Source organism: Pavona decussata, unplaced genomic scaffold, assembly GCF_977016875.1.
Source record: "Pavona decussata unplaced genomic scaffold, jaPavDecu1.1 SCAFFOLD_163, whole genome shotgun sequence".
Lineage (NCBI taxonomy): Eukaryota > Metazoa > Cnidaria > Anthozoa > Scleractinia > Agariciidae > Pavona > Pavona decussata.
The window spans coordinates 472970-497500 of record NW_028145574.1 but is presented as its reverse complement, the minus strand read 5'-3'; the positions used below and the strand labels follow the sequence as shown (position 1 = coordinate 497500).

At 37.4% G+C, this 24531-nt stretch overlaps 2 protein-coding genes across 2 annotated transcripts in view; one reads left to right on the top strand and one right to left on the bottom strand.

Annotated features, from left to right (window-relative positions):
- The window catches only part of LOC146464488 (N-alpha-acetyltransferase 25, NatB auxiliary subunit-like), a 31770-nt gene extending 11621 nt beyond the window's left edge, over positions 1–20149 (bottom strand). Inside the window, exons 1-18 of the mRNA XM_085129762.1 lie at positions 20031–20149; positions 19862–19947; positions 18400–18538; positions 17980–18098; positions 17031–17105; positions 12765–12870; positions 12455–12535; positions 10861–10972; positions 10297–10383; positions 9652–9809; positions 8766–8890; positions 7886–7948; positions 5953–6088; positions 5409–5498; positions 3395–3505; positions 1740–1809; positions 936–1035; positions 180–227 (exon numbers count right to left, since the gene is read on the bottom strand). Coding sequence (XP_084985888.1) covers positions 180–227; positions 936–1035; positions 1740–1809; positions 3395–3505; positions 5409–5498; positions 5953–6088; positions 7886–7948; positions 8766–8890; positions 9652–9809; positions 10297–10383; positions 10861–10972; positions 12455–12535; positions 12765–12870; positions 17031–17105; positions 17980–18098; positions 18400–18538; positions 19862–19947; positions 20031–20082 — 1758 coding nt within the window. The 5' untranslated portion in view covers positions 20083–20149. The remainder of the gene's footprint in view (positions 1–179; positions 228–935; positions 1036–1739; positions 1810–3394; positions 3506–5408; positions 5499–5952; positions 6089–7885; positions 7949–8765; positions 8891–9651; positions 9810–10296; positions 10384–10860; positions 10973–12454; positions 12536–12764; positions 12871–17030; positions 17106–17979; positions 18099–18399; positions 18539–19861; positions 19948–20030) is intronic.
- A 31-nt stretch (positions 20150–20180) lies between these two features.
- On the top strand, positions 20181–23983 carry LOC146464487 (RWD domain-containing protein 4-like). Its single transcript, XM_085129764.1, has 2 exons — positions 20181–20608; positions 22859–23983. Exons 1-2 carry the CDS (start codon positions 20255–20257, stop codon positions 23057–23059), a joined length of 555 nt encoding a protein of 184 aa, XP_084985890.1. The 5' UTR covers positions 20181–20254; the 3' UTR covers positions 23060–23983.
- Positions 23984–24531: the final 548 nt, after the last annotated feature.

Genomic DNA, 24531 nt, shown 5'->3' with positions numbered 1-24531 from the left:
AGCAGTGTTAATTCCCTGCTTATTGCAAGTACATGCACAGTACCAGCTGTTCACCTGGACAAATCTCAGGTATTGCAAGAGTCAAGTATCTTGGATTCCAAAGAAATCATACCAAGTCTGCCCAGAAGATCTAGTCGATGTAAAGACACTTATACTATACATGTTTTATCTGCGCTAACCTTTTCAAATGATCCATACTTGTATGCAGCTATGATATGCTCAGGCGTCTAAAATAACATAAGACAACAAATTTTAAATTAAACAGTTACACAATACTGCATTGTGGAAGTAATGTGGTGGAATATGTTAAACCTGGTGAATAAATGAGAATGATGTATTATTCAGTAAGTGACACATGACACAGGCATACTTGGAAAAAAATCTGAGGGCTCGTATGAGGAGTCGAACCTAAGACCTTCGGATTACTAGTTTGGATGCTCTACCACTGGTCTCCTGTAGCTCAGTGGTAGAGCATCCAAACTAGTAATTGGAAGGTCTTAGGTTCAACTCCTGATAGGAGCACTTGGATCTTTTTTCCAAGTATGCCTGGGTCACTTACTGAATAATACATCATTCTCAATACTGCACTGCGTAACAAAAAACTGGACTAAGCTAATTATCCCTTACAAACTACATAATATGTAAAAAAATATTAAATAGTTACAAATAATGTGAAATTGGCAGTGGATCCAAAGAAATGTTGGGTATTGTTTAGAGAAAGAATGTTGAATAGCTCTGAAGTAAGGTGGGAACTGTAAAAACTCAACCAAGTTCAGTATCTAGCATGTTTGCACCTTAACTGAAAAGATCATATGCTCAATTGTACTGTTCTTATCTCTTAGCTCCTTTTGAAAGTATTTTCTAGTTGCTTAATATAAAGCTGCTGAAAGGATCACAGCAAACATATGTTACTAAACTAATACTAAGCAACTTACATTTTTCTGATTTCCATAAAAGAATTTTAACGTGTTTAAGTACACAGATGAAGCTGCTTCAAACTGACCAAGACGTTCAACATACCGTGTAACAATGTACCTGGAAGAAAGTGAAAAGAACTCATGTTTGTTAAAATACTTAAGGGTTATTCTTCTTGACTAGCTGTATGTTAAATTAAATTTGGCTACATGCATATCGAGGGAAGGTAAAACTTGAGGCAATGCTGTCACTGGATCCCCTGGATAGCCAGGCATGTGGGCAGTCCCTTGATTTGCAGCCAGGGCTTTTGTTGCCTTACAGTGTGCTTGTTCATGGCAAGTCATTTCCTGAGTATTGTTTCCACTTGCCACTTCAAAGTCTTCTAATCCCAGCCCTTAGTAAAATATTCCATCACGTTCATTCCATTGCGCATATGCCACACATGACATTCCAGTCCTAGCAGTATGCAGGATGTTTGTCCCATGAACCTAGTTTACTGGCCTTAGCTCCCATGAGTCTCCTGTAGCTCAGTGCTAGAGCATCCGAACTAGTAATATTTATTGGAAGGTCTTACATTTCAACTCCTGATAGGAGCACCCAGGTTTCGTTTTTCCAGGTTTGCCTGTGTTGCTCACTGTATAATTACATCATTCTCATTCATTCACCATGCTTAAAATATACCATCACATTTATTCCACAGCCTCAAGGTTAATGTGTTGCATTAGAAAATGGGAAGACTGCAGTGTTTAGCTTGGTATGACTCCCAGTGGTGCTTGAAAATGTCTGATAATTTTTTGCATTTTGGCTAAATTTGACTGCCTTACCCAATAATATCTTGTTCAATGTGTTTGACTTCCAACCCTTCAAAAAGCACCAAACAAGGACCAAATGCACCTGAAATACACGACAAGTAAGACAATAATCATTAATAATTTTGATCAGAAGCAACAGCTATTAGCACAATTGCTACAAGACACTATACCTTTCCTCAGTCAAGCTCTGTTTCTCCTCACCTATATAAGGTCAGAGTTGGATTTGGCTCATCATTGGAAAACCCTGCATACAGTACCAAGTATGTATTGTATGATTATGAGACAAAATCAACCCCTGTCTAACACAAGCATTAAAAAGGGTACCATGCCTTCTTGATGCAACCAGACAGAACATTTTATTTGCCTACTGTCAGTGAAAGTGTTCAATAAGCATTTCAATCACCTAAAAAAGAAATAATTTCCATGATGTTTGATAAGTTCCGATAATTCTGCTAGCCGCTTTCCTAATCCCCATATATTGGTACAGTTAGAATGAACATGGTTATCTACACAACAAGCACATTCCTCATTTTTGGTAAGTAAGTAAGTAAGTGAGTGAGTGAGTGAGTGAGTGAGTGAGTGAGTGAGTGAGTGAGTGAGTGAGTGAGTGAGTGAGTGAGTGAGTGAGTGAGTGAGTGAGTGAGTGAGTGAGTGAGTGAGTGAGTGAGTGAGTGAGTGAGTGAGTGAGTGAGTGAGTGAGTGAGTGAGTGAGTGAGTGAGTGAGTGAGTGAGTGAGTGAGTGAGTGAGTGAGTGAGTGAGTGAGTGAGTGAGTGAGTGAGTGAGTGAGTGAGTGAGTGAGTGAGTGAGTGAGTGAGTGAGTGAGTGAGTGAGTGAGTGAGTGAGTGAGTGAGTGAGTGAGTGAGTGAGTGAGTGAGTGAGTAAGTAAGTAAGTTCTTTTTTTAAGAGGGTAACACTAAATAGTGTAGAAACACTAACAAACCTGTGGCCCTCTATCTCTAAGAATACAGCACAGGGCTACTTTAATATTGACATAGAACGGTAACCACTGCAAGCATTTAAATAGAGGCACAGAAGGAGTCCGCAGATCTGCACCAAGTATTATAATAATTCTAGCAGCTCTTTTCTGGAAACGAAATATTCTCTGGAGACACTCTTTGGAGCAAGACATTTGCCACGCAGTACTAACATAACAGAAAACAGGTTTAATCAGAACATTGTAAATATAAAATTCTTTGTTCCAAAGGTAGACAAGACTTAATTTTGTTCAAAACACCAATAGGCCATTTTCATGATGGCGTCATTTTACTACAACTACCAGAATCCTTCTGGTTTTTGTTTTCTCATGCTAATTACAGCTATTGTTCTTTGCTCTCTACTGGGATTACAAAATTTGAATTTGAAAAGGAAAACGAAATGAATTCTGGTAGTTGTAGTAAAATGACGCCTTAGTGAAAATGTCCTATTCTTTGTGCCAGCTTTTTACATAGTCAACAGCCAGCCATTGGCATGTATTAAAAGGGCTGATAATGGAACTCGTTGTATTTCATGAGGACATTCCTAGGGGCTAAACGATAGCAATTTGAAACAAAATCACTGGACGGACTAAATACCAGCTGATATCCACAACGAATGCTTGTTGACCACCACCTCACTTTGCTTAGGAGGCTTCAGACAATTCTGAAATGGTGCATTATTGCTGACTCACCCATTGAACAATACACTCTCATTAACAAGAGCTTGAGGTAGTGATTACATGGACTAGTTTTTAATGCACTCTCCAACATGATCAGAATATGCCAGTTCATTTCTGTGCTCCCTGAAAAAAAGAAACTTAATTTAAATGTATGCAGAAACCAGAATTTTTCATAAACCAAGGCCTTGGCCGGAGGGTGTAAACTGCAGGTTGCAGGTTAAAAATTAAAATATAGAAAAAATAAAAATATATTAAAATATAAAACTCGCAAAATACACTCGCATAATAGAATGTTTTACTCCGGTTTATTTTAACACAGCAATTTAGAGTTAGTTAGCAGTACTACAAAATAACTTGCATTTCATCAGATCGTTAACATCCCGGTCATGGTAAAAAATCGTAAGCGTTTCTTGGACAAGTGTTATATGTCGTGTAGTGAAGTGACAGCGTTTTCCTCTCCGTTCTCGTTGTTTAAGGTCTCTACTACCGTTTTGTCGCCGTTATAGTTGAGAGTTACAAAGAAAGTTTAGAAACCCTCAGGAAAATTTAACCCTTTAATAGGATGTGTAAAATATCCAGACTAGAAACGTTTTAGTTTTATACTTCCGTTTCATTCAAGTTATCAAGAGTAAAACATCTCTAAGCATTTTTTATGTTGTATAAATGCGTTAAAATGCTTTGAAATTAATAAATCTGTCAAAGTTAATGCATTGTCCATACTCCTCATTTTCCACACTCCGCATATTCCATACTCCATATTTTCCACACTCCACTCTCCGCAATCCTCGTTTTCCATCCGATCCTGAAAGTGAGAATATAAATCGAGACGGCATTCCTTTTCAGGAAAGGAAAGGTAAACAAAATATCAATCAAAGTATTTTTAGCGTGAGAGTCAGTCGACCTTTGGCTTTTGTAACAGTCTGTCGGTGGCATCTCAAGGAGGTTTAAAGGACCAATCCGCAAATGATTTGACCTGATATTTAGTCTATTTTTTTTTTCAACACATGCACCGAAATAGCAAAACCAGGCAGCTGCGCCTAAATAAACATGGAAACACGGCAATCCTTTCAACATTTATCTCATCAAGTCTTATCTACGTTCTATTAGCTTTCGAATGACGTATTTATCTAACAATTCATTCAAATAAACCGGAGTAAAACACTCTATTATGCAAGTGTATTTTGCGAGTTTTATATTTTTATATATTTTTATTGTTTTCTATATTTTAATTTTGAACCTGCAACCTGCAACCTGCAACCTGCAACCTGTAACCTGCAACCCGCAACCCGCAACCTGCAACCTGCAGTTTACACCCTCCGGGCCTTGGCTCTGTTGTTAATAAATGCTTTGGTTAAATATTTCATATTACATGCAAATTTTAGTGTTAAAAATAAGTCTCCAAATAATAACATCCTTTGATAAATGTCAGGGCACAAATAAATGCTGGGTTCATAGCACTTGAGTCAGAAACAAAGTTTCATATTGACTTTGTGCATTGAGGGCTCAAATTCACCCAACAAGCTTTATGACTTTAGCCTATAAGAACTGATCAGAACAACTGCTAAGTGCTGTTTGAAATGGTTTCTTTAAAGCTAAACAAAAGTTTTAACAACTCTCTTAGCCAAAGTAGAACCTACAGACTTGTTTTCACAGCAGAACTTTTATCATTTTAAACATCACTTGACAGTTGGTTCAGTTTTTAGGCTAAAGTCATAAGCTTGTTGAGTGAATTTGAGTCCTTAATTAAATCAACGTCAATATGGAACTATGTTTCTGACACAAGACCTAGTCTGTATGCTAAATTAGAGAGAATTCAGAGAAATTTGGATGCCAAGGCTAAATCACCACTTAATGTACTGTTTTTGCACTGAGCCACTCAATTACATGTATGATTGACTTGTCCCTACTAGTGTCATCAGTACTTTGGAAGTGTAACACTGCTGTCACAAAGGTAATGGCTTTGAATACCATTGCGACCTCAGATGTTTTTCAACATTTTCTTTTCTAAGAACCATAAATCTAGTACCTTTTTCACTGTTTACATCTAACAAAAGATGAGCAGCAAGTTGTGCAAATCCATCACTGTACTGGAGCTCTGTTGGTAACAGATTCTGACCTAGAATGAAATATGAAAGCCAATGTTTTAAACAGGGTGCCTGATACTGGAGGCAAAACTTGTCAATATTTTTTTTTCAAAGAATATGAGCAGAGCTTCTTTTCTCACCAACAAAAAAATGTGTGCTTAAAAAAGAAAGCCTGATGTGCTGATTGAGTTTCATTGTGTAAGAGGATTCTCTTATCACTGGATCCAAAAAGATGTAGGAACTGTTTTTCATCCAGAACTATGCAGATTTGTACCTTAGTTTTCTCGAGTTTTTTTTTTTTTTTTTTCGGGGGGGGGGGGGGAGGGGGGGCTCAATTTGAAACAAATGCTTTCTAGGGGAAGGGTGTGGATTATCTAATTGTCTTTACGGAACTCGTAAAATATAAATAATTACAGACAAAAGAAGCAATTTATAAACACATAATGCACTTCAGAGCGTCATTTCACAGTTTGAGCATGTACTCACCATAAACTAAGCCATCTCTGTGATGCTTCATGTACTCCTTTGAAAGAGCAATCTTATCATCACAGGAAAGAGATGAATGGAATCCTAAATGTCTTGAAAGCTGTTCAATGGTTAGCATCCTCTGCATGAGTTTTAGCTGAAAGATAGCAAACCAATTAAAACATCTTTTCATTACTGTAACTAATGCATAAATATTATCTTGACAAGCAATAGTTCTGTATCAGGCTTTAACCTTTCTATTTCATTTAAACATTCAATACACAAGTTCTATTTACAACTAGGTACATGACATACTACACATGGGTGAAAGCAAAAAATAAAGAAAAGAAAAAAACAGTCTGTGGTTAATTACATGGGAAGGGATATTTACCTTCATTATTTTCCTGCTTGAACTAATTATTTCATTTCTGTTTTTAACATTCTTAACTACACCGGAATCCTAGACAAACATAATATGTACATGTATACCAAGAGGAAACTCTTTTATTTCATATATACTGAGATTTTCGCATCAAATTTTGCTGTGTGAAAAAGCGTTTCGGATTTTACTTCGACCAATCAGAGAGGCGAAACGAGTTTCTCACACGTGAAAAAATCGTTTCGTCCAACCACAAACCACGGTTTAAGCGAATTGTGTTTTCGCGGGCTTTTTCGCGGTCATCGCAGGTGGCTTTGTCGGGCAGCTAGGAGGTATTTTTGAGGATGGCTGAACAATCAAGAAGATTTGTGTCTCTAGACAAACCTATAGACAAGTTTATCGAAGACCAAAAAACAAGAACACTCTTTCAAAGACATGAAGAGATGTAAGTTTGCACACTGAGTTTCTCAACTCCAAAAAATGAAAGCAGAAGAATTGAGGAAATCCCGCCAAAAGAGCTTAATGAACAGGTTTGGTAAACATGTACACATAGCTGTCAAGTGTTTTATTGTTATAATGAAAGTACACAAACGCATCAAGCGCGTGTTTGAATCGTCAGACAAAGACAGCCCTACGCAGTGACAAACTAAACTTTATTGGCTTTACCAATTTTGGATTTGTTTCTTTTGTTATTTCCTTAATATCAAATTAAGAATTGAAATGTTTGCTATCCTTTGCACCAGTTATGATTTTTGATTGGTGATATTTTCATATGACGATTTTAGTAAAAACTTAGTTTTTCGAAGAGAATTTAATACAGGAGTTTTGTAATTATTTTCGAGAACCAATTAAAGCTGGATAAATAAAAAAAATCTCAGTATGTATAAAATAAACAAATTACATCATGGAAAGTGTTTTGTACGGGATTTTCACACTCATTGGTTTTGTATCAGAAATCTCACTCGTTCGCTGCGCTCACTTGTTCAATTTCAGATACTTCACCAACTGGTGTGAAAATCCCGTACGCACGCGCTTTCCATGAAGTAATCTCTATGTTCTCCACCCCTCCCCCTGACAATGTTAAGTCCATGTGTCTAGAAGGCAACTTACAGTCAATATTGATTTGGGGGGGACGGGGCTGAAACTTATACAAAACAGCATGTCATTTCATATGCGATTGACGATAACTTAATTTCAAGCTTTGTTGCAAGGGCTTTTGTTTCTATATTTGTACCATGTGCAGTTATAAAAAAGAATACAAGAAATAGCTCCCACAAATACACTGACTGAAGGTAATAATAATTTTCAATGGAAGGATTTCATATATCAGAAAAACGTTTAAGGTTATATTCTTCTTGAATTTTCTGAACATACTCATAGCAGGGTTTCCAAAATGTTTAGAAGGTTTCAAAGCAAACTTCAGAACTTTTCAACAAATTTTAAGCTTATTTACATAAATGGTATTATTATATACAATTATGTCATTCGGTTTGCTGAGCAAAAAGATTTAACTCAAAAGGTGTCATCTGTGATCTGCAGTGTACCATGCATAAGGTAAAATGGAATAGTACATACATGAGATGATTCAGAATCTTCATCACCAACGGATGGCAGAGTAGACTTCAATGCTTCAAGAAACTGAAGATAAAAGATCACATGCAAAATAACTCAAAATACAAGTATTCATAAAAGTTTGAACAAACTTTAAATCAAGACCAGATTTTTATTATCAAGATCAATTGCAAAAACGTTTTTTAATAATATATTAGTGCTCCAGATCATAATCGATAAATTTATTTCTAGTTTTATTTGTCTTTGGTCTATTACTTAACACATGACAAGAAGGTAGCCAACTTTTCTTTTCAAAGTAGCTGACATTTTTTGTCACCCGTAAGCATCATACAACTGTTAGTCGTGTTAATTGAAAGGCCAGTTACATGATGCAGAAGTAGACAGTGAAGATCAGTTCAAGGTCAGTGTCCATAACTATCAGATGCAGTCTTGTGAGAAAGTCCCTTTTAAGACCCAATACATTGTCAGATAATTTTCTCTAATGGTGTTTTGACACCATTTGTAAACTTGGGTAGAGAGAGGCAGCACGAAGCTACAAAACAGGTATATCACAAATCTTCTTGTCTAAGGAGACAATGTAATGGCCAAGAGTAGGCTTGAAGGATTGACCTTCAGTCTGACACCAACTATGAACACCGTACTTCTACAATGTTTTCTGTTTTAGCCTCTTAAACACCAATGGACCAGCAACTCTTGGAGGAGCACTTAGATACGTCTTGCTACTTCATGGCGATTGTACAGAAACAGTGTTAAGCTCCATCCACTAGAGTATGGGAAGCCTATGGCAGTTACAAGGGCAATTTAGCAACCAAGTTCTGATCAGTGACAGCTGCTGTAGATTCATTTGATAATTATGAGTTCCATCATGAACGAGTTGTCTTACCTGCTCTTTTTCCGACAATTCTTGAAGATTTAGGTGTAAATAAGGTGCAAGGTCCCAAAAACAACTGGATTTGTCTCCAAACCGCTTAAAATATTCTACTAATAAATCTACATTGGAATTAGAACCTGCAAAATAAAAAAAGGAAGTAATATGCACAAAAAATTATAGGAATAAATTACACTTACCTAAACCTCCCAAAAAGCTGGCTATTATGAGACATAACTTCAGTGAAGATGTTTGAAAATGACTAAAAGAAGCAAACCAGGCTGCTTTGAGGGCATGTTAAATTAAATAAAAAACAGTCATGAATAAAAGGCTATAAAATTAATGACTATAGAAGATGACTGGTTAATGAATGAACAGGATTCTTTCTCCACGAACCCTGCAGGGCTTACAGGTCTTTTAAATGAAAAGGGTGTTTACTGTAGTGTAGGGCTCGAGACTAATGGTGGCCAACTAGCCACAGACTTGTTCAATGCTTCGACATTAATTGAATTGCAGTTTTTACAAGTCAATAATATTTTTATTATAATGCTTTCACAGTACAGTCAAACTGTAAATAACACAGTTTGTGAACAGTAAAAAAAACTTTCCAGAGACTGGATGGTGGTTGTGATGATGGATATCAAGGAATATCTTTTACTGAAAACAACAACTTAACAGGAGTCCATCTGTTGAAGAGATTCCCCTTGACATAACACAAATTAGTGAAACTGTGCTTTACTAATCTGGCTAGTAAACATTTTATTTTGGGTTATGAAATCAGACCTGTTACAAGTAACTGGGCAAGTGAGCTAAAAAGTTAGTCTCAAGCCCTGGTAGTGAATAAGCTAAATTCATTAATTTGCAGAATAGCAGTAATTATGTTTGAAAGATACCAACGTACCTAATCTTGAGTATATACATTCTTGTTTACAAAGTTTCTTGAATTCTAATTGAGCTAAAAATGGTCCTCTACATGCTTTGTTCTCCTTAGATTTTTCACTTTCAATGAGAGACCCCAGAAATTCCTGGACTGCTTCTAAAGTATAATCAGGAACGTCCCTGAAACAGCATGGGAAAGATTGTAATGGTAACAGGATCACTTATTTATTTAATAATACAAAAGAGCAAGAAGTAATTGTTCATGTTTGTCCCATGAACCTAGTTTAATGGCCTTAGCTCCCACGAGTCTCCTGTAGCTCAGTGGTAGAGCATCTGAACTAGTAATCGGAAGGTCTTAGGTTCAACTCCTGATAGGAGCACTCAGATTTTTTTCCAAGTATGCCTGTGTCACTCAATGAACAACACATCATTCTCATTTATTCACCAGGGTTAAAAAAATATTCCATCACATTTATTCCAATGTCTAATGTCTATACAACTTAATGTGCAGTTCCAGAAAATATCTCCACAGAAGGTTTTTGTTTTGCACTCCCCTTTCACCCCGGGTTAGCTCCATATTTTGCTTCTAAGATTTTGGCTTTTAAGGTATGGATTTTTTCTGGAACTGCATAATAATAACCATAAAAGGTACAGTAACACAACATACCCAGACTCATCAACTGGTTTCCACTCCTCTTTTATTAGAGAGAATGCTGAGGTGAAGTACGACTGAAAGTATGACCACTGGTCAGGCCTGAAAAGAAATCATCCATAATGTCATAAGCATAACTACACTTAGACCATGGGATAAGTGATGTGTGCTCCTGCAGTGCTGCCTGCTGCCTCCTTATGCCAGTTGCTGCAGCAAAGCACAGCCAGGAACTTCTTTTTCAACAACCAATTATCACTAGGTACCCCCATTTTTAGAAACCAGAAACCTGCTGGGTTACACCATTCATGGTTTATACATTGCATGCAATGCAAGAATAATTTTATTTTGTCCTGATGCTGTAAATGTTTGAGCCTTGCATTAAAAATTATTAATTTATTACAAAAAAATAAATAAATAAAAGATCTATTAGCCAAGGGCAAATTCCATTCTGGTTGTTCCTTAATATTGGCTCTACGTGATAATAAATTTATTTATATCTTATTTTCTACATAAACCTGCAAATTTACATGTCCTGTTAAAATATTATTACTATATTCAGTGAAAGTGCAGTAACTGTACCTGTTCACAATCAGTTTCTTGAATGCCAGGTTAGCTTCATGCCATCTGCACAGCTTCAACAAATAACTGGCTTCTTTTTCTTCTTTTTCATCCATGTAACTAATTAATTTGACTGTCAAAAAATGGCAATGCAAGCCCTACAGTTAGCTACTGTATTACAGAGTGTTGATTTGTTGTTGTTGGAATATTCACTTTTCAAACTCACCATCTGGTTATTACCTCATCAAGCCTAAGAAAGAAATTGTCAGGTTTGGTACAGCTTATTTTGTTATTTCCAATTATAGATTTTACCTTCTTGTTTACATGTAGTTAAATAATAGTGACTTTAAGATCCAGGATGCAGTGGATTCTAGAATGCCATAGACACATCAAGACTGCAACTAGAACATAATCCTTCCCAAAAGCAACCTTTACACTAAGACGGTTTAAGATTATGCCCCCTTTTGAATTTTTCTGAAAAATGTTTAGGCTTTGTGGCCTACTCTGCAAATTAAAGATGTATGGTGTATGATGTATGTTGTATGATGTATGCCGACTTATGGTCGGCAATGATTCTATCTGTATCTCCTGGTAGGGTTCCAGACTTCCAAAAAATGTTTGAGGATCCACAGCACAAAAATTGCATGGATCCATGCCAGTTTTTCATTGGTACAGTTTGGATCCTTGTAAATTTTGTACTGGTACAGTTAACATCTGTGGAAGTTGGTACTGGTACAGTTTGGACTTTGTGCAAGTTTTGTCCCATTACAGTTCAGATTTGTGCAACTGTTAAGGACGGTGCCTACTAACACCGAAGTATTTTTGTACGGTTTATGACTATGCGGGAAAAGCAGATCTTAGCAAGGGCTATTGGAATCCAAAAAGAAAATTGGGGGTAGCCACGCATTTTTCAGAGATAATTAAACATTAATATCTATAAAAAACGCAAAAAATATAAAGCAATGTATGGGATTTTTTCCTAAATTGAAGCTTAATTATCTCTGAAAAATGCATGGTTACCCCCAATTTTTTTTTTAAATACCAAAAGCATTTCGTAAGTTTTGCTTTCTCCGTATAATTTTAAACCGTGCTAAAATATTCCTGTATTAGTAGGCACCACCCAAAGGAAACCCAAGTATCTCGCGATGCACAGAACGTATGCGCAGTAACAATAGTAGGCACCATCCTTAAAACAGTACAGGTCACATTCTAGTAAATTTTGCACTGATACAGTTACGGTCTGTAATGGTTGATTTAGATGGTACAACTTTTGCTTATCACTGTCGCATGCAATGCTTCTAGAGTGCACACTGCTGGCGTCATGCAAAAAGTTGCACACAATTCTCGCCATTCAACATTGCCTATACCTTTCTTTACCTATGATTGTCGTAGGACTTTGAAACATGTTTTAAAATCCTACAGCAAGGTATAGGCAATGTTAAATGACGAGAGTTGTGTGCAACTTTTTGCATGATGTGAGCAGGGCCACTCTAGACATTGCTTGCGACAGTGGTAAGCAAAAGTTGTACCATCTAAATCCACCTAACAGGTTTTGTACAGTGCAAGGGGCTGTTAAAATATTCTCCTTAGCTTTATGCATTTATGTTACACTCACCAGCTAAATTACTTCTAAGAACACCCAGAGCCTTCTCATACAATTCTAGCTTTTCTAAAATCATCAAATACAGGCGTACCTCTGAAATGTAAAAAGAGAACCAAGTCAAACCTCTATCAACCACCTCTCCATAATGGCTTTCCGTAATATTTTCCTCCAGATCATGTCCCTTCAATCCATGTTAATTTGACTAAAGTTAGTAACAAATAATTATGTTATGACACAATAAAAACTGTTGTCTTTTGTATTTTCCCTTGGGAAAAAAACAAAAATCAGACATGAGCATTAATGTACTGTACATTACAGGTACCTGCTTCTGCTTCAATTTTGCCTTCATTGACAAACTTAACAACCATTCTTTCTGCCAAAGGGAATAACATATTTTTCCCCAGCTTCTCGTCGGTGGCCACCAATCCCTAAAAGAAAAGTAATGTAGATATCAGGTCAGGCTCATCATATCAGCTGGCTAAAGTCGAGGCTGTTCTCTCTGTGAAACCCTGTTAATGATTACCAACAGTCATTATTCAACGGGGTTTTCAGAAATGACTGCATTAGTAAGGTGTCTGTTTACAGTATAGCTGGGGAATGGGTTTGTTTTGCACCCATCAGTGTTAAGCTAAAGGGACCCTACACAGATATGGGGCATATAATTATTTCCACCCCCCTCAATGGGACATTTGATTGTCTTACTAATTTATCACCAGGGTGGTTCAGTATTAAAGGCCCATTTCTACCCTTGATTCAATTGGTTGATTGAAATGAATCAAGAACCCCACCGACACGTAACTCTTGTCTTCCAACACGACAACGTACTGCAGCTATTATTGTTGTCAGATGCTCTAACTTTGACTGCGAATGGCAAAATTTACAATCACATCAGGGCAAAAGACTTTATTTTTATTCCACTTGTCCACTGGACGAGTAACGTTCAGATTCTGGTTGTCCGAAAGTTAAATTTACTAGTCCGAAATAATTATTAAAGTGAATAACAAAATATCATAAAAAAACGTAGAAATTGTATAATCTGTTTTGTACCAAATCTCGAGTATTTATTTTAACAGTTATTTCAATTTATGTTGCTCTTTGCACTTTTTAATACAACACCATTTCATACAGACATATCGGGGATCACTCACATTCTTTATACACGACTTGAGAAAATGTAGCACATCTACGAGGCATTAACACTGCGATCTAAGATGACTCCTTTGACTCCTCGTCGATTTTACGGCCTATTCGCTGTAACAGCGCCTGCTTTGGTTTTTCTTCGTTTTTAGCTTGTTGAAAACAAATTAATGAGAATGGCTCTTCTCGTGACTCACAAGAGAATCACGGCGAAAACCAGTGGCGGACGATCCACTGATGCCGACATAAAGCCGGCTCGCTTTATCGGCTACTGTCGGATACTTACGGCACACAATGCAGAACATTTCATTCTTCTCCGCGTCAAATTTAACTCAGGGAAATTCTTTTTTCCATGTTGGTTGGAATTTTCGAATTCGACTTTCTTCATGTTTTTTCACTTTCTCACTCTTAGGATGTTCCCCTTTGCTGGAGTCAGGTTTTCTTTTACTCTTGATTTTTCCATAGGTCAAGCAGATTAGCCGACATCTTGTGCACTGACAATGAAAACGTAGCATGTGATCTGATTTTATTTCGCGCGTTTTTTAGGTGGGCTATGTGACATTTTCAAAGCATCAGCACCTTTTATATAGCAGAATGGCTTGAAGCGTTTCACGTCTTTTAAATTACACTATTAGACTGACAGCAAAGACATTAAAAGGTTTTATTACTTCTTTAATGATCACAAAACTTGCCACAACGGTAATCGCCTCGTTTAAGTGTTAATGAAGCCTTGTCTCAAACGAGGTCGTCATTTCCATAAATGGTATGTGGATCCCAGTCTTTACTGAAACAACAGAACCAGATATTCTCGGAAAACATAAGCGAAAACGGGTAAGTTGCCGCGAAAAGAAACCAAACTTCGCGAAACTCAGGCTAGTTTACAAAGTCCAAAATGCTTGGGAACTCAGACCTCAGTAGAAAAGAACATCTTTTTATAGGCAAACTCTACTCGTCCCATAGGACAAGTGCTTTTGGAAATCCACTCGTCTGAGATACGAGAGTACTCGTCTCAGATGGGCGGACGAGCGGAAGTTTTTTGCCCTGCACATACAGAATATATACAAAAGAACCCTAAGAAATTATTCAAAGATAAATGGGGAATGCATTTACAATAAGCAAACCTAAAATATGTACAGGATTGCTTTGGAAAAGGCCATTATAAAAGATTCTTGAGTATTGTTGAGGATTTTAGTAATTTTATGTTACATGAAATTCAGATCGTGGCATACAATTCATCTCGGATGAAAATGGGCCTTTAAAAGGCCAATAAATTACTCAAGATAAGAAGAATTGACTACATTAAATTGATCCCTTATTTGGCCCCAGCAAGGGAATGTCAAATGGCACGTATCTGGCCAAGGCCCCCCTCCGTCCATTTTGAGTTATAGGTGCACAATATGGGGTTTTGCTGTACTGGGGGTCATTTCAATGGAGTACATTAGGACCAGCCAATGTTAAATGGAGATAAAAAAAATTTCACTATAAAACAAAGTGAAAAATGTGGAATTTTCATGCGAATGGAAGCTCAGTTCTATTTTTGATCAATTCTTAAACCTTCTGTTTTGTGGTGATTTTGGTTAGTTTAATGGTTGTTAACGTCATGAGTATGCGGGTGTGCGACAAATGCAGACTGCAGACTTGCAGACTCAACATGCTGGCCTTCCCAATTCGTTTTAAAAATAACTGATTGTGTAACCTCCGCCATTCCATATCATGTGCTGTCCGCTTGGTACGCTTTGATACTTGGCTACTTTCACCGTTGTCCTTCAGGAATAAAATTCGTACATGTGCCAGCTTTGAGAAAATGTTGTCTAATTATATAGCAAACAGCATAATAAGGGCTAGGTAATGACAAAAATACAATTTTAGTGATTTTTTTACATAATTTCTAAAATATCAGGATCGGGTAAACTTCCGACGAACGAGGCCTGTTGGATTGAATTTATCGGGTATCGAACGCCTGGCAAGAATGAATTAGCTGCAGAGCATTATTCAAAAGACATTAATAAGACTACTCCGATATTTTGATTGGTTATCAAGATATCCGAGTTCAAAGTTAGAATAGCAAAAAAATTATGTAGACGTGTTGCTCAAGTGGTCGCCATGCCAAAGTTAGTTTGAATTTAAAAATTCCTGTGCGAGATTTTAGCTCTTAAAATTTCGTAAACAACACATGCCTCCACAGGGGATTATATCACATCGATCGTACTAAATGCCGGGAGCTAGTGAATCAGCAACACTCCATGGAATCAACAACACTAGCACATAATTCTCGTTAAATTCCAAAGTTGCGAAAATCCGGAAGTATGCAGGTTGGCAAGTCCGCTTCACGGTTGTCCCTCAGGACAACCGTGAAAGTAGCCAAGTAGCCTTAAAGCGTACTTAGCGGACAGCGCATGATGTGGAATGGCAGAGGTTACACAATATTATTTTTAAAATGAATTGGGAAAGGCCAGTATGTTGAGTCTGCAAGTCTGCAAGTCTGCAGGTCTGCAAGTCTGCAAGTCTGCAGTCTGCATTTGTCACACACCGTGAGTATGCAGCCCTTTCAAACTGTTTTGGCTGTAACAAGAACAGGACATATCAAAAAAATTGTGTTGGTTTATGGTAAGAACAGTGTTAATAGTCATTTTTCGTGATTTGTGGTGCATTCTTCCATCTTGGATATTTCAGGTAGGTTTATAACTTTAATTTAACATTTTCTGATTTTCCTGTGTTTTTTTTTTTTTTTGAGTGAGTCACTTACAGGAGGAGGTCAGTTGATCCAGGGCTTAGCATTTTGTCGAAAAACCAAAAATCATGAATAAAAATGAGGTGATACAAGAGAGGCTGGCGCTCTGGATGAATACCCTAAATAGAAATTATGTTCTTTTTTTGTATAATACGTACTACTACACAGGGTTGATGGTAGACATTCATTGTAATCCCAGTGCATTAGCTTGATAAGTGCCCGCTTGTAATTGTAAATTAAAGATGCCAGCAAGTTAATGTTCATGTTGTTATCGAAATTGATATCAGCACCAAAAAGGAAAACATGATATATTTACAAGTCTGGCCACTCTGGAGTTTTGTATAAATACTGAACATCTACTAAAAGAATAAGATTTTCAACCAAGCATTCCATTACTTTCTTATACTTACCACAAAAATATTTGGCAAACAAAATACATTATGCACACATAATTTCTACATGAACTGCAAATTTTACAATAATCTTAAACCTGATTAAGAATTTTAAAACGTTCTCTGGTTAAAAATTGAAAAGGTACAAGCTTTCAACAATAGTCCTATTATCTTCAACAGATAAAATATGGTTGTCATAAGCTCATACATTTTCAATTTTTAACCAGAGAATGTTTTAAAATTTTTAAACATCATGAATCCTAGTTATGGCTCTTCAATTTTCTTAAATCTTAAACCTATCTGAAAGACAAAACAAACTGAATAGTACCTGCATCACAATACTCATTACTGCCCAGAAATAATAAGGATTCTTTGAGAAAAGTTTGTAAAGATTCATAGCAGCCTGAAAAGAAGAAAAGGGTCAACGCAGAGATTGTAAAAAAGGAAATAAATAGTTTCTTTTGCTATTTATATAAAGTGAAGAAGAGGATATACTCAAATAGGACATGGTGAACCACAAAGCAGAAGTCAGGAATTTTCAAACAGCTAGCAAAGCATTTCTTAATGAAATAAACCTGTTTTAAATACAATAAGAGACACCGCCTTGATCTGTAGCACGCAGTGGGGTCAATAACGGATTTTCGAGGCACTCTTTACACTTTGTTTTTAATTTGAGTTTCTGAACTTTGCTCTTCCTTCTTGCAACTATCCTTTTCTTTTTCATAATGATATAAAAATAAATATTGGAGTTGTACACAACTCCACAACTTGATATTATTGTGTAAATATTTACTAAATATTACTGACGACAGGCTTGTACATTGTTGTAATTCTACCCACGTTCAAAAACTCATTAATAATAATTATTCATAAGCCCATTGACCAATCAAATGGTTGATAATACATCACATGTAGTGACTTTATATCGATAAACCTCCTCATTAGTATGCGGTGTTTTATCAGCTGATAAAACACTCCTCATTAGTATGCAGTGTTTTTCTCGTGTGCTAATTTCCAACGTTCACAAAAGCATAATTGTTATGAACTCTATTGACACATGCTTTTCCAGGAATGTTTTTGAAACCATTTAAAAAACTCGCAGCACATGTTTTATCAGGTCTAAAACAGCTCGGCTGCGCCTCGTGGTTTTAAACCCAATAAAACACTCCTGCTTGTTTTTTAAACATTACTTAATAAAGATTGTATCTGCATCAAAGAAAACCTTTGAGCAGTTTTAACATTACAGATACATTATAAATTCACAAAAATCACATCACCTGCTGCTGTTTCTTGAAGTCTCCTATTCTGACATATGCCATGAACAGATGAGAGTACAATTCTTCATTCTGAGGGTTCTGTTTAAGGGCCATCTCATAAATATGAGGAATCATTTCAGCTGGAAAAAGAGAATAGTTTTCTGTCAGTATGAACACATATACCAACAAATTTTACCAAGAAAACCTTGGCCTCCTGAGCCTAACTAAGAAAAAATTTAAATTTATGAAAGACCATCAGTCAGAGTAACATTATAATGTAGCCTAAAAAAAGGAAAACCTAAAAAAGTTCAGACTTGAATGGAATTTGAAATGGTGAAGTGCTCTTCAAACTAAGCCATGTGATGTTTCATGTATATTTACGTTTACATGTACATGTAAGATGATTGCTTATAATCTTGCCTTTAAGGAAATTATTCTTACATTTTTGCATCTCCCTGTAACAGATTGTCATTGCTTGTAGTGTAGGATCATCAGCTGGTTTCGCTTCCATTATTTCTTCCATCAATGCCTCACTCTCTGCGGTTTTGCCTGATCGCAGTAAAGCTAGTCCTTTCAATGCCTGCAAGACAGATTGCAACAGAACACAAATCTCGAGTCAAACTATAACCGTGAAATGTGATCATGCTGTGACAAAAAAATTGACATTTCTGCCAACTGGAAGGTCATTTGAATTGGTTTCGATAATAAAATGGAAATTCCAATGAAGCACTCTCTTTTCCTTCAAAAACTTTGGTTTTTGACACCCCCCACACCTCAAGCTCAGAATTTCCAGTGCCCTTTTGTGGGGAGGTATTGATATTTTCTGGAATCACACATTTGAAGCTTCAGTTACTCGACAAAAAAATGAAATTTTGATCAGCTGTATTTATTCCGGTAAAAGAATCACATTTTTGTACAATACATTTACAATCTCCCCTTTTCAACTCATGGAAACAGGGCAAACTTGAACTGACATCACCACTGGAGTAAGGGCATTTTTTTTTTCCAGTTCTCTTGACAGACAAATGCCATACCTGGGAGAGTGCCAGATGGAGAGGAATGCAACTGGAGAAACCATCAACACATTGAGATTACAGGCCAATTAACTACATCATCTGTTAATTAAATAATTAGGGCTTGTTCATACTGGCAATGGAATCAGAAGTGGAGTCAGAATCGGAAGTGTAAGGAATCTTCCATTCCAGTGTGAATCAAATAATGGAGATGGAATCAGAATCCTAGAGCTTGACGGAATCGGAATCACAAGGATCAGAATGTTTCCTTTTTCTTCCGATTTGACTTCTGATTCCATCACTTGTGATCAATGTGAACTGGTTGAGCGGAATTGGAAATGCAAGAGGAAGAATCAACCAATCACTTCGCTCATTCCCAAGCCCTTTACACAAGATCAATCTATAATGGAAAACATGGCGGCCTTCTACCATTTTGCACGAAAGCCAGACTTCCATTTCTGCTTCAGTTGCATTGATTCACACTAGGTCAGAAGATTCTCCTGATTCTACCTCGATTGCGCTTCCATCACCCATTGCTAGTGTGAACCAGGCCTCATACTGTGCTTAAATTATTAGGTTACTGTCGATGACAATAGTTATGGCTGAATTCAAACATAACAAGCTGATCCCAACAAACTCCCTCTGATCACATGACAGGTGATTCTAACAGGGCTGATCACATAATTCAGAAAATATCCCCTCTAGAGGGAGGGGTGGGGGAGTGTATATTTGATCCTATAAAGAGGAAACTAAAATGCTTCTTTCCAACAAACGCTTTCTCTTAAACGGATCCTGATACTCATTTAACAGTTTTTAATATTTTCTATCCACAATTACAAGGCTATCGCAGGTATTAGCGTCTGTTGCTTAAAGATTAAAGTGACCGTTACCTTCGCACAGTGCAAATCTTTCTGTTTCTTCAGAATTTTGTCTGCAAGTTGTATGGCCTGCTTGTTGTTCATGCTGTCTAAAGCATCTGTCAATAAAATGCATATAGTCAGGTAATCATTCTCCTTTGAAATTTCGGAATTTTCAGATGAAAGAAGGTTAAAACGATACCATAAACAGGCCGAAGCCGGCGTTCGTTCACATCTACATGGCGAGAAGCCATGTTGAATTTCCTGGCTCACTCGGCTCACATGTTTCCCTGAAGTGCGCCCGAGCAAAAAGCGGTCAGCAGTTCCTATCATTGATTTTGCTACCTGTATGTAGGAGAAGTGAATGAGGGTTTCATATGCACTTGGCACTTTTTGTACTTGGAAAACATTTCTCTGCCGTTTAGAATGAGCTGTGAGGAGGATCAAGAAGAAGAGCGAGAAGTACTCCGTTCCATTTACGAATCGGACGAAAATTTCATCGAAATTAACCCCACGACGTTTCAATATAAGTTTGGTGAAGATGGACACTATAAATCGTTTCTGTTGGAAATTTCTTGGCCCCAGGATTACCCCACGTGCCTTCCAAACATCAGTTTAGATGCGTTTTATAACAAGCACATTAGCTGTAACGTGAAGGAGAGTATATCATGTCGGATTAAAGAACAGTGTGAAATGTGCCTTGGCAGTGCCATGACATATTCAATATTTGATTGGACGAAGGAACATGAGGAAGAATTAATGGCAGAGCAACAGGAGCAAGTAAGTAGGGAGGGGTGGGGTTGGGTTAAGGAAATTATAATGGTATCATTAAGCACTTAATGACTGGCCCCAAGGGAAATGGTGAATGTTGTTTCCCTGAGACATTGAGGTTCAAGGGGAAACAAAACTCATTAAGTCATTAAGTGTTTTGTTCTACCTCCCAATTCAAAAATAGAACAAATTATATACAGGTGTCACCTTACGACTTTATTACAAAATGTTACAAAGCTGCGGTTTCAAGGTGCACAACCTGATCATGTGGATCATGTGCAACTCAAAAGTTCAAGTTGTTGTTTCCCTAGGGAGTTAGTGAGTTTTGTTCACCTTAGGGAGTAAGTGAGTTTTGACCCATGACATGTGACACGTTCTCCTCCAATCGGAAAATGTCTTTGAGTTGGGAGGTATAACAAATACCTTTGCTCAAATGTGTGGAGGCATGGTGGTGTATTGGTCAGCATGTCGGACGGTCGGAAGATAGGACAGTCAGTGGTTTGAGGCTTAGAGAAGAAACTTTGCTCCACGTTGTCTCTCTTCACCCAGGTGTATAAATGACGAATGGCATCCTACTACAGGAGGTAACCCTGGTTGACTAGCATCCCATCCAGGGGGGAGGGGGAGGGGGTAATAATGCTACGGAAGACAGGTTGAACTCCAACCATGTGGGCCACTAACTTAGCCTCATAGTGCAACTTTACTCCTCTATTGCACTTACACTCTGCTCCTGCGCCAGCTCAATTGGTTGCCTGTCAAACAGCTTTTATACCTTAGAGTCTATGGCATATAAGTACGCAAATAATCTTGATCCTAGCTACATGTATCTTTGCAATAAACTTCACAAATGGTCCCCTATCTATAGCCTTTCTATTCGCAAGCGTGACACTGTACAAATACCACTGTATAAATTGGCTGCTGGTCAGCAAACATTTGCTTACAGAGCAGTTAACATCTGGAACAATTTAGACAACAAGTTAAAATGATGTTCCTCTTTAAATCAATGAAGGAACATTTACTCGTCCCGCTGTGACATTTGAGCTTTTAGCCATATAGTTTTCTGTTTTTATATTAGATCATTTTTACATTTTACTTTATTTAGTTCACTAATGATGAAAATAGTTACTGAAAAGCCCTTAGATGAGTTACTATTAAAGTATCTAACTAAAGCATCTACCATGCTTAAATGTGCTTTCACTGCAGCTGGGAGGCAAGATGACCTTCAATGTGTAAATACAGTATGTCTTTGGCTGGCACTCTCAACCCACCCATCTAAACTCTACATGTCACAGACTATGTCCCCAACTATTTTCTTTGGACATTGTGTATTTAGTTTATTATACATTGTATCAAGGTATAAAAGACAGTGCTTTTCTGATGAATAAGAATACTTGAATCCAACCAAGTGATAATCAAGGAGTTATGGATATTTTCACAATTTCTGTGATCAGTATTGTTGGTCCATTACTTTTCATTAAATAGAAGGATTGTGCCAGCGTAGGATAATGAAGATACTCAAACATTATTTGAAAACTGAGTTTGCTTGGCTGTAGGTATTAATTTTGGTGAATGCTACAATATCCTATCCTTTGCTTTGGGTAGCTGCTTCTGAAAGGATTAAAATAAATCATCCTGACTGGCAAGAGCAGATGTGTATGCTTAGCCATTTAAGAACGTCCCATAATGACTTTAAGAGATGACTTCTTTTCCCCAGTACAGTCGAACCTCGATTATCCGGACTCGTCGGGACCTCGGTAATTAGTCCGGATAATCGAGAGTCCGGATAATCGAAAATATGAATATTAATGAGATAGAAATGTAAACAGAAGGTTACAGCAAAGAAAACATCATTTTCATTGTGAAATCTACACAGCCTGTAACAAATGAGCCAATCGGATATCAGCTGAACGCATCAGGATATTTCTTTGTCTCGTTGCACTTGCGAATTTTGAAAAGCGCAAAGGATAATTCGCTGTTTCAACAGTCTTTTGAAAGGATTATTGGGCTTTGAGTTTTCAAGATCACAACTAATTAATATTCATGAAAAAATTGGGACCAGAGAAAAAAGTCTGGATAATCGAATAGTCCGGATAATCAAATAGTCCGGATAATCGAGGTTCGACTGCACAGTGATTACCAGAATGATGTGCTGTACAGAGGCCATCTGTGTCCATGGTGGGAGAGGAGAGGGAGGGGAGAGGAGGGTATTTGCAGTTGTCAAAACTTGAGTACTTAACTGGTTTTGCCTTCTTTGCACAGGAACAGGAAATTAAAGAGGAGCAAACCCCTTACCAAGAAGGAGAATCTCACTCAACAAAGAAGAAAGAGAAGAAAGATATTTTGACAAAAAGCCAAAAGCGACGACTTGCTGACAGAACAAACTACAAAGGGGAGAGAGAAAGAGGCTGGAACTGGGTAGATGTAGTAAGACATTTAAGTAAAACTGGAAAAACAGATTAATTTAGGAATATTTAAAAAAAGAATACTACTGGTTTATTATAAAGTTTATAACTTTTATCATCTGGGTAAAATCTTTTTTGTTTAAGCAGGCGAACTGCAAGTTATAGTAGACAGAATTCAGTGGAAAGTGGCAATATTAATGTTAGGTAAATAATCACATGTCAAGCACCTTCCTGAATGGTAGTTTCTTGGTCGGCATTTTGGGCATGTACATGCTATGACATGAAAATGCACAACAGGAATTAACAGTCTTGATAAATGTATTAGATGTAAAGCTTTATTTACGGTATTGTTTCATTAAAAATGCTCTTCCAGGGAGCCTTTTACATAACAAATTACAAAACTAAGATGCTAAAAAGATACTAAAGTTATAAGAACATGATTCAAGCAGCAAATACTAAAAGGAACTATTCTACAGTTAATTGCACAAAAATCAACCAAAGCTATAGCTAAATAAGTACTATCGACACTCCCTCAGTCCCACCCCAGTCTGGAGTCTGTAACATTGGCTTTTCCCCATGCATCCCCAGACCTTAGAGCAATAATCCAGGCAGGAAAGGACTAAAGCCTCACACATTTGCAGTAGGGTTTGGCGAGGCAATAGGGGATGAATACTTTCTAAGGCCCCGAGGCCTGCAGATACCTTTTTACAGATGACATCTACTTGGTATTGCCACCCCTATGCCTCGTCAACCTCTATTCCGCCCAGATATCTCTCGAACGTTCAACTTGCTTCTCTGCTTCTCTCAGTAAAACTAATGTATTTTTCTACACGAAAACGACCACGAAAACACACTTTGAGAAAGTCGCCCGACTTTGCTGCTCTTCTTTTTCTTCTTGTGCTGAAGTCGGATTCCTAACCTTCTGTTTGAAAGGATTAACTATTCGTGTTATAAAGTTAAAACACATTTAAAGAAACGCAAAGAGAAACAAAAGCACATTTCAGAATTCTTTCGCGTTTGGCCAGAACCTTAGACATGCGCACAGCCAAATATTACCCAGCGAGTAGCAACTACCGACAGCTGATATAGTACGCATGATAGTTATTCGTGGAATCGTGCGCCTAACAATGCCATCTTTTTCATTTCCACCGGTTGATAGAAAAAAACCCACGTATGCAAATTGAAAGTGTCACACATCTTTGATATGTACGCTTTTTTCCCTTGATCAGTCCGGCCGTGATATTGGTCGCATGCGGCCATGCGGATCCACCTGTGGCGTCAATCGGCTTTGTCGAGAAATCGTCTTCAATGTTCTTATGTAATCAGCAGATTCTTTACATAACTACCTTTAGCATAATATCGCTTTACAGGGTCAGCCGACATGATAAAAGACAGCTAACTGTAACACTGACACAGAAAGCAAGGTTTAGCTCATCAGTTTTAGTGTGGTTTTAAAAAGGTCAACGAGTCAACTAGAGTTAGTGCTAATCGTAGGCTCTCAGGAATCCAGATCTTACTTATCTGTCCAAA